Source organism: Fibroporia radiculosa (assembly GCF_000313525.1).
Source record: "Fibroporia radiculosa TFFH 294 genomic supercontigs, scaffold2373, whole genome shotgun sequence".
NCBI lineage: Eukaryota > Fungi > Basidiomycota > Agaricomycetes > Polyporales > Fibroporiaceae > Fibroporia > Fibroporia radiculosa.
In genome coordinates, this window is record NW_012133348.1 from 5,101 (window position 1) to 15,028 (window position 9,928).

Sequence of the window (9,928 nt, forward strand, 5' to 3'; positions counted from 1 at the left end):
AAATGAGGTCTGGAGCAGAAACATTTCGATCTCCAATGCTGCTCTTTGAAGACTCATCTTGAGTTGGGGTTTTGTGCATTCATATTATTTTCGTTCTAACATTCTGCTTTCGCATTCACATACTGCGTACATACTACATTCACCGCATAGCTAATAAATGCCGTCATCTCCTGATCATCGGCTAGCGAATTGCTGTGGGTGAAGGTAGGATATCGCAGTACTAGTCTACCGCATGACCCTCAAGGCCACCAGTAAACGGATCATTAGAAACTTGCTCCTTCATGTAACCTGACTTCACTCAATTCTATGTCCCATTGATTCCCTGGTCGCCAACTTTTCGCCAGTCGGCAACCAATTTCACTTCCTACGCATAAGGGCCCATCAGCTGAGAGAACAGGTGAGCTTGTGGGACTATCACCTGAGTCAGACACCCGAGCTCGCCCAACGGTCCAAAACACATTGCTTTCAAATGGGCCTACTAAGAATGGCACCCGCGTCTGTAAGCCGTCATCTAGCATACTTCTTGCATGATCACTACCTAAGCTCTTCGAAGGGAAAAACTTTTTAATGATGCAACGTATGGGGAGGCGGAAGAGGCGGTATACGAAAACGCAGAAAATCAGTATTTTCGTGTTTTTCCGATATCTAAGACCTCTATCCTGACTACTATTCAAAGTTAATGATGTAGTATGCGCGTTCCTTCGCCTTTCCCACTGACGCGATTGCTACTCATCCGCTTATTTGCGCTGTTCGTGAGCGAATACTACTCGTGGTCGCCGCCTTCCCCGGTGGCGTTCAGTTGCTAGTGCATGATCGACTGATCATGTGGCTCCGCGGCCTAGGTTCGAGCAAGTGTGCTACCAGCGACTTCAGGTTGATGATTTGTACCCATGGTTAATCTGAAGCTGCCTGGTTGCTGAGCAAGGCATTTCGTAAGTAAAATCTGTCTTTTGTGTCATGTGTCAGCGCAGCGTCTGATCTCAAGGATCTAGTGACTGTCAGTATGAGCTAGCCTGTCTGATCGTCATTGAAAAATTGCATGTATGCGCTAGTTCGTGTAGTGCTGATAGCATCGATGCAGCCAGAGTAAAGAGGCGAAAGGTGTGTCTTCGAGCTCTTTCCGTAGTCTCAGTGTGACTCGTACGTGAGCGCCTCTTCAACATCCGCTCTACATCGCGCATGTATACGTACTACACAAACATCTTGAGCTATTATGCAACGCGGCAGCGAGCCATCAACTCCATTGTGGCGATATTGATCTCTTCGGCAGCTCTGGATCCACCTGTTCTCTCAGATAAGCAGTGTTGTGTCATCAGGAGCTTCCAGAATTCAGCTTCCTTGGGCAACCCTCGGCGTTGAAGTCCGGACTCGGGGAATGACTCAGCCCAATACAACTTTCCCCCACAGCTTAATACACGAATCTCGCCTGATTTATTGCAAACTGGCAGTGCCGGTGTTCATTCCTGCGGAAGCCCCACGCCCGGTCCCTGAACCGGTAGTCTATATAAAGGCCCAGAAAACATTTCCCCATTCCCAGCTATCCGCACTCGCTTCTACGCTTTCAACACAATGTCGTATTTCACAACTCCCAAAGAACCCGCAACTAAGCTTGGCCGTCATCGTCAGCTTGCGCCTCTCGCGGGGGTATACGTCTCGCCCATCTGCCTTGGTGCTGGGAGTATCGGCGACCAGTGGGCCAAGATTGGAATGGGGCAGATGGACAAGGCGGACAGCTTCGCTCTGCTCGATGCGTTCTACGAGGCGGGCGGAAACTTCATTGACACCGCGAATTTGTACCAGGACGAGTCATCGGAAATGTTCATCGGCGAGTGGATGGAGGCCCGCGGGATACGCGATCAAATCATTGTCGCGACGAAGGTAGGCTGCTATTCTGTGTGCGTGCACAAGTGAATGATCCATGTGCGGTGCCGGGATGCAGTATACCGGCGATTACAAGCGCGGGGCGACGGATATCCCCCAGAAGTCGGCATATATTGGCAACGGCATGAAGTCGCTTCATGTCTCGTTCGAGGCTTCCTTGAAAAAGCTGCGTACAAGTTATATCGATCTGTTGTACGTTCACTGGGTTAGTACACCGCGCTGCTATTCTCTATGTGCGAGGTTTACCTTCCTGGCTGTAGTGGGACTTCTCATGCAGCATCGAAGAGGTAATGAACGGGTTGCACAACTTGGTGGTGCAAGGCAAGGTTCTGTATCTCGTACGTATCCTGCAACCCTTTCGTTGCATTCCCTCGCCTGAGTCACCGCAGGGTATATCGGATACGCCAGCATGGGTCGTTACGAAGGCGAACACATATGCAAGGCTTACAGGAAAGACGCCGTTTTCGGTGTACCAGGGCGCGTGGAGCATTCTGCAGCGCGACTTTGAACGTGAAATCATTCCCATGGCTCGCGCAGAAGGTAGTATGATAGCGATTCTTGTTGAATGGCCAGCTATTGACACATAGTCTTAGGCATGGCACTCGCTCCGTGGAACGTCCTCGCTGCGGGGAAGATCAGGACAGATGCAGAGGAGGAGCGCCGACGTCAAACGGGGGAGAACGGTAAGCTCGTCATTCGCGACGCTACGAAATTGTTTTTGAATATTTTGTTGTGTAAATAGGTCGTACGGCGTTTGACCCGCGCTGGGAGCGCAATGAGAACGAGCGCAAAGTCTCGCTCGCTCTGGAAAAGGTCGCAAAGGAGGTTGGTGCGAAGAGCATTACCGCCGGTATGTTTCTCGTGTCATCTAGATCAGGGATCGTCGATCAGCGTCTGCGCGCCGGGGACACGATACTACAGCCATCGTGCTTCCGTGCACCAGAGTATGATATTGACCTTCTACCCATTTTTTCGCGAGTTCCTTTCTTGTGCCGTGTCAATCCACTTCACGCTCGCACGAGTACTAACCTCCATGTCAGTCGCGATCGCTTATGTGATGCAAAAAACGCCATATGTCTTCCCCATCGTCGGCGGGCGCAAGATCGAACAGCTGAAGGACAACATTGCTGCGCTCGATATTGCGCTGACCGACGAGCAAATTGCAGAGCTCGAAGGCGTGCTTCCTTTCGACCCAGGATTCCCATCGACGTTCGTGGTACGTGTTTGCTTCCTTTTACACGCGTCCGGTGCAGTCTCTGGTGGCGGCGCAAGATTCGTGTTCCTACGTGTATGTGGGATTGATATATGGTGTGATTACAGGGCGACGGGACGAAGGTTCCTTCGACTCATGCCCGCTCGGGGCACTTCGATAAGGTGCCAGTTCCGCAAGCGATCCGGCCGTCGAGATTATAGGCAGAGGTATGTATGGCGATCAGAAGCTGGCTATTCCCCTTCTCGGAATCCAATCGTAGAGCGGTTTACATACTTGTTATGTCGTTGAATATTCAAGTTCTACTTGTGCAGTTAGTTAACCTTCTGATCAAGAAACGTGCGCGTTGATGAGATATTTAAGCTCGGATGTGCGTTGGATGGGGATCATGTGGCAGACATCATTCCCACTTTTTGCTACTTGGACTTGGCAGGAGTATTTCTTCAAGAAATTTCGTGCTCTTCAGTTCCACGCAACGCTTGAGCCCTGATGCACATGCAGACTTATCCTAGAGGATTTCCGGCGCCGCTGGCATACAACGCAGGTGCGAATTCAGATCTTAGTCCCTCTTTCCCGCTGATCGCTCAGTTCGCGCGACTCGGTACTCCTGATGGCCCTCTGCATGCAGCGTAAAAGCTTTGCGAAAAGAATAATCAGGTGTAGATCCTTGCCTATGATCCACTGATCATATACCAGGACGGGACGTCCGGAATGTTCATCGGTGAATGGACGGATGCACGCAGGAAACGCGATCAAATCATTGTCGTGACGAAGGTGGGCTGCCATTTTGTGTGCATGCCCAAGTTTGGAGTGAGTGACCTATGTGCGGTGCCGGGATGCGGTATACCGGCGACTACAAACGCGGGGCAACGGACTTCCCCTAGAAGTTAGCATATGTTAGCAATGCGTTCGAGGCTCCCTGAGGAAATTGTTGACGACATATAACTGATCCGAAGCAGAAGTGCATGCCCGCCTGCTCCCGCGCTGCGAGACAAATGTATCAATACGAGTTAGGTTTTTCGAATGTGTTTAATGCGAAACGATATACCTCGCGAGTATGGAGAAGAAGCTCGCCTCCTGGGAGTTTGGCATAGTCACGTCCCCATTCCCTGATTGAATCAACAGTGCTTTAAGTTATGACTGATTGAAAACAAGTGCTCTTCATCTTCACATATGTGCAGACTTTCTTTTGTTCACTGATGTCAAATCAGGTAACGATAATAGCAGCTTTGGGTTCTCGGAGTAAGACAGCTTGACTTCCTCACCATTCTCTGTATATGGCTATGTATGCATGGAGATAATGCCTCTCGAAACTCTGCCCCAATCTCGACACTCCAGCGTGAATGACACCAATCCCATTACGCATCGTGTTCTTTGATGCACTTGCATCCTACGAAGTAATCGTAACTTTAGCGCGATTCGATCGTATCGAGCCAGTCTGCTCCGCTTTGAATACGACAACGCTGGGGTCCTTAAAAGTGAACGTAACCTTTCCCGTCCCGTCTGTCACGAGCTCCTCCCCGCCGGACTCCGCGTATACCTTTGCGCCTTCCAACGGGTAACCCGTCATTCCATCAGTAACGACGAGCGTTACAGGCTCGCCGGCATGCACAGTGGAAGATCCGTCAACGGTCAGAGCGAGGAAGTGCGCGGCATTGAACGCGTCGTACGCAAAGAGGACATGTGCGCCGGTGCCCACTTCTTGCTGGCACCCGCCGACGGGGGTAAACGCGAAGTTGAGGAGGATGCCCCAGGACGTGTTCGCGTTCGCGGCGGAGTGCGCGATGCGCGTGATGAAGTAGTCGTCGTATGTGTCATAGAATGGCCTATACACGCGGGTGGCCAGCGGAATGTCAGTTCAGAGCAACATGTGCAGAGAGGCCGGTAGCGACGATTAATCTCGTCCAGATCTAGATCTAAATGGGCGCGTTGGCGACTCACCCATCCCACGTAAACCCCGCCGACCGGGCTGCATCGTCCAGCGCGCTGGTGCACGTCGGTCCAGGGAAGGGGTTTGCGCCGTAATTGAGGCCGTTACAAGGATGCGTTCCGCCCAGCGCGGTCGTGACGTTATGCGGGGTCGTGAAAATAGGCGCTTCGTAGATCGTGTGGAAAGCCCCCTCGATACGGAGATTCACTATGGCGCTGGGAGGCGAGGGAGATGTGGACTCGGATGCCGTGACGAGGATTTGCTCCGTTGCATAAATGAAGAGAAATGCACAGACAAGAGGAGACGTGAGGAAGCATCCAAGAAGGCTGCGAATGCTGTAGATGAACATGTTGATCTCCTACTTCAATTCTGCGAGAGATGGCTGAGGTGAGTCTTCCCAGTATTTAACTGAAGGAATCAGGCACAGCTCCGGCGGAGGCTCAACCTGATGAAATGGCTTGACCAATGTGACCATCGTGTCCACAGCAATATAAATTTGCTGGAACATTCAAATGTCTGGGTCCTTCCCATCCTGCTTGGAGAATGTTCTTGGGATGACTGGTCCGTGATGGGTCGGGCTGCAATTGGTAGGGTCTCTCATGTCCTGTCCATTCTGACAGCGATCCTGTTAGTGATGCGGATTTTGGGGGGATCGACACAAGAACAAGCCTGGGAAGATATGTCGATCTTATAGATCCAGAAATTGAGAGATTTACGCGCAACGTGCTGCAGACAACTAGCGTGTGGCCAAGTTTGTTGGCCCCGCGCGACGTGTCGAATATGTGATTTTGGAAGACCAACCAGTGGAGACGGAAACAGCAAGTCGTTTCTTCTTCAACGTGAATTAGGATCTTTACTCGAACGTTCATAGCATGGCTCAAATCACCGATAGTAGGTGAAGCACTAGTATAGCTTCCAAACGCTCGCGGTAGACGCCAGGTAGATCAATCCGAAGGCGTACATAGCCAACAGCACTCCCTTGGTTTCTGAGGTCTTCTGCAAAGGTGGGTATGCTCGGATGCTACTGTTTACATGTTCTTTGTACATAGTAGCTGACGATATACGACACCAATTTGCTTCATGACTTGTAGTTTCTTGTATGTGCATGCGAACACAAGCCGCGAGATTCGAGATAGTTATACGCGATACCGGTGATTTCAGCTGAAGTTCCACTGTCCTACACAGAAAGGCATGTAGCCACTGCGATTGCAGACCCATCGAAGGCATGATGCACTGCAGACTGTTCAAGTCACTGGGGCGCATTGAGCGAGTAAGAGGATGAAGCGTGTCTTGCGTCTGGCCCGGAAAGTCCGTGTCGGATGTAAAATGGAGGGAGCGCATGAACCGCTGACGGCAGTCCCAGCTAGACAGGTCGACGAGGAGACATAAGTTGTCTACAAATACAGTGCCGCGGTGGTCGCCTGATGCCACCGCTCGCGCTGCCGACGCATCGGCACCACGGACCTCTGCACTTGCGTCGATGTTGTCCGCGTCCTTTGTCACGGTCTTGACCACCGCACCAAATGCTGCCCAGAGGTCTTTCGCGTCGCACGATAGCCATGCGCCGCAGCGCGTTTGAATCCTACGACGCTGGCCTCTTCGCGCCTCTCGAAGAACTGAGTTTGCCGTCGACCACGGGGACCCACCGTGCTTCGCACCAGAAAGTCGAATTCCTACGACGACTCAACCGGGTGCGTCTACCGTGTCCATCCACAGATACTCCAGTCACCTTGAATCCAAAGGGAAATGCTCTACAGAGCATACACAAGATGCATCGGCATCCAAACCCGTCACCCGTTCTTCGAGAGCAGGAGCGATCTCAGAGATACGATGACAGGTCGGTCATTGCCAGAATATGCTGCGCGACTCGCGCACGACGTTCGCGCTTGGATGGACGGGTCAAGACGCGCTCAAATCTCAGCGAGAGCGAGGTTGCTGGTAAGACGCGATCTGCAGGAAACCTCACGTTCGCGACAATCGCTGGGGCAGAACGCTGGGTCCGTTTTATCCTTCCATTGTGGCAAACTACACTGATGATTTGCGCCGGCTCCATGTGGCGCGCCGAAAGCCGCTCTCAAAATGACAAACCGCTGAAAACCCGAGCACCATCTAGAGATGCATCTCCCTTGGCCATTCTTGACACAAAGCATGAATTCGTACTTGTAGAGCAACATATTATCATTGTAGGGATAGACTTACAAGATCAGCTGGAATTTGGACGGAAAAAGATTTGCAGATGATGCTTGTTATCATCCACACGAAGTTGTGATGCGAGCGCATCAAAGCGATTTGTCTTAAGATCTGCTTGGCGAGTATTGTAAGTTGTCGCGACTCGGATTGCTCGCCTTGCCTCTCGCCATAGACTGGGAGCAACTTTTCAAACTACCCACCGTCAAATTCACCAGATTATATGATTGGCTGGGAACATAGCTTGGATCTGCACCTGACGGCGCTAAAGGACGCCGACAAACCCCAAGCATCTGATTGGCTGACAGGAGCGCTGTCTTCGAGCCTCCTCCGCTGCAGCGGAACACAGGTTTTCGGGACCGATCGGCTTTGACACCGCGAATGAGGGGAGACTGAGTAATGCGGACTGCCAGGCTCTTCAAGGGCATGGCCGACTAAATCAGCAACAGCAGATGTTCACCACAAAACTGAGGCGAAGAAACAAGCCACCCCGCAAAGATAAAGAGTTGGGGGAAACTCTACAAGATTAGAATGTTATATGGATACAACGCCGATGCAGCACAGAGCTTGAAACTATGCAACGATTGAATGTTCAGATGTGCACGGATGTAAGCGTACGATGCGGGAATAAGTGAGCGCTATGAGCCGACACTGAAGGACTCTCCGCAGCCGCACGCATCCTTGATATTAGGGTTCTTGAATGCGAATTTGGCGCTGTCGTCGCACGGGTTAGTGGACAGAGGGGATTCGGTGGGCAGAGAAGACATACCTGAGCGCATCCTCATGCCAGTCCATCTCGCTCCCGATGATGGAGAAGAGCGCCTTGCTGTCAATGAGCACCTTCACCCCATCCTGCTCCACGACCTCGTCAAATTTGCCCGGCTGCTCGACATAGTCGAGGTGGTACGAAAGACCTGCGCAGCCCTTGTTGCGCACGCCTATGCGAATGAGGCGCGGAACCGGGCCATTGATGAGCGCACGTAGCCGATCTACTGCCGTCGGTGTCTACGCCAGACGGACAAATGAGGTGCGGAATCAACGGAGAGGGCTTCAAGACACGCACCAGAGTGATCGCAGCCTTGGTCGCCTTGATGGTTGGCTTGCGGCGCTCGGCCTTGGGAGCAGGAGGCGGACGTGCGGCGACCTGCGGGGACGCGGCGTCGGGCGAGAGCGTCTTGGGCGACGGTACAGAGGTCGACTCCGCAGGAACCACGACAGGGGGCGTCTGGCCGAGCGCGGGCTGGGACTGGGGCGTCCGTGGACGACTTGCGCCGGGGAGATTGGACACAGTCGAAAGGCGGTGACTGGGGAGATAGAGCCAGCTGCGACAGCACGAGCGTGCGCCGGAATGAGACGCAAAGGAGAGAGTAGAGACTGATCTCTGCAAGGCAGGTATACGTGAAGCCATGGGCAGTCTACGGTGGAGGACACCGGGTGGAGGTGCTGGACGAGCGAGACGATGAGAGGTGGTGGAAAGGAGAAGGAGAGTCTCAGAGTATATGTGTTTCTTAGTCATGATTTCCGTACAAGGAAATATCACTTGACGTCATGACAAACGCCCACGACAATTCATCGAAACCACTCCCAGCTGTCAGTGTGCGACTGCCCGATGCTGCATTCTGCTCGCTTGTAGCTGCTCTCTCTCTCTCTCTCCCGCACGCGTACATCCACGCCCAACGTCCGTCTCCACGCTGCTCGCGGAAGCAACTCGAAAGTCGGGCTCTTTGTAGGCGACTCCACCACGCGATCCAGCACATTTCTCAGCACCAACAGTATCCCGAGACGACTTGCTCCTCCTCCTCCTCCTCCTCCTCCACCACCACCTTCTCATCTTGTCCCATTCGCCCGCTGTCATGAGCGTGCGCAACGTCACACCCGCACCAGGCGGCATGGTCCACGCAGAGACCTACAAGCAGAAATTCATGCGCAAATTCAAAGAGCAGCCGCTCGTCCCCATCGGTCCGTGCCCCTCCCTATCCCCAACACACCCTGTGCCGCTGCCCCTCCCCATCGCTGCGTGCGCCCAATGCTGACCGGCCAGCCCACAGGCGCAGGCCTGACCACCGTCGCCCTCGTCGTCGCCATGGTCAAGATGCGCCGCGGCGAGGCCAAGGCCATGAACCACTGGCTCCGTGCCCGCGTCGTCTTCCAGGGCCTCACCATCGCCGCCATCGTCGGCGGCTCCCTCGCGTACGGCCAGACGCGCCAGCAGAAGGAGGCGCACGCCGCCGCCGAGCAGGAGGCCTTCCTCGCCGCGACCGCGAAGGACCGTGCCGAGTTCCACGAGCGCCTTCGTGCCGCGGAGGAGGCGCACCGGCTCGAAGAGGAGATGGGCGCGGCGGACAAGGGCTGGTCGCGCGCATTTGGGCCCGGCGGCGGTGCGGGACAGAGCGCGAGTGCAGCCGCGTACCCGCCATCGAGTGTGTCGTCTGACATGGTGCCCTCTCCGGACGCAGAGACCAGCCGTGCATCTTCAAGCAAAAGCGTTTGGGAGCGGCTGGGCTGGGGCGGGTCGGGGAATAAGTCGTGATTGGTCTCCGCGTTGGCAGTACGCCCATGTATCTAGCTACACTCTACTGTCTCGCCTCAGCACATATCACGACGACAATAGCATCCTCATTCTTTAACGTCCATACACCATTTCTCCCGACAATTGGCGTAAGGGGCTGCACGGTCTGCATCCATCCTAGCCGTTGCGCGGGGAGGAGGGGGGGGGGGCG

General features: G+C 53.8%; 4 protein-coding genes across 4 annotated transcripts; 2 read left to right on the forward strand and 2 right to left on the reverse strand.

Annotated features, from left to right (window-relative positions):
• Window positions 1-1,569: 1,569 nt before the first annotated feature.
• Window positions 1,570-3,294, forward strand: FIBRA_03912 (uncharacterized protein; the record flags this gene model as incomplete). The annotated part of the gene is made up of 8 exons (XM_012325735.1): window positions 1,570-1,878; window positions 1,940-2,086; window positions 2,142-2,219; window positions 2,271-2,424; window positions 2,475-2,564; window positions 2,624-2,731; window positions 2,922-3,097; window positions 3,202-3,294. 8 exons carry the CDS (start codon window positions 1,570-1,572, stop codon window positions 3,292-3,294), a joined length of 1,155 nt encoding a protein of 384 aa, XP_012181125.1.
• Window positions 3,295-4,481: 1,187 nt separating this feature from the next.
• FIBRA_03913 (uncharacterized protein) lies at window positions 4,482-5,370 on the reverse strand (the record flags this gene model as incomplete). Its single annotated transcript, XM_012325736.1, has 2 exons — window positions 4,482-4,917; window positions 5,033-5,370. The coding sequence occupies 2 exons, from the start codon at window positions 5,368-5,370 to the stop codon at window positions 4,482-4,484; spliced, it is 774 nt and encodes a 257-aa protein (XP_012181126.1).
• A 2,476-nt stretch (window positions 5,371-7,846) lies between these two features.
• Window positions 7,847-8,724, reverse strand: FIBRA_03914 (uncharacterized protein; the record flags this gene model as incomplete). The annotated part of the gene is made up of 3 exons (XM_012325737.1): window positions 7,847-7,922; window positions 7,978-8,213; window positions 8,272-8,724. The coding sequence occupies 3 exons, from the start codon at window positions 8,722-8,724 to the stop codon at window positions 7,847-7,849; spliced, it is 765 nt and encodes a 254-aa protein (XP_012181127.1).
• A 32-nt stretch (window positions 8,725-8,756) lies between these two features.
• On the forward strand, window positions 8,757-9,738 carry FIBRA_03915 (uncharacterized protein; the record flags this gene model as incomplete). The annotated part of the gene is made up of 3 exons (XM_012325738.1): window positions 8,757-8,934; window positions 8,982-9,167; window positions 9,257-9,738. The coding sequence occupies 3 exons, from the start codon at window positions 8,757-8,759 to the stop codon at window positions 9,736-9,738; spliced, it is 846 nt and encodes a 281-aa protein (XP_012181128.1).
• Between the last annotated feature and the right edge of the window lie 190 nt (window positions 9,739-9,928).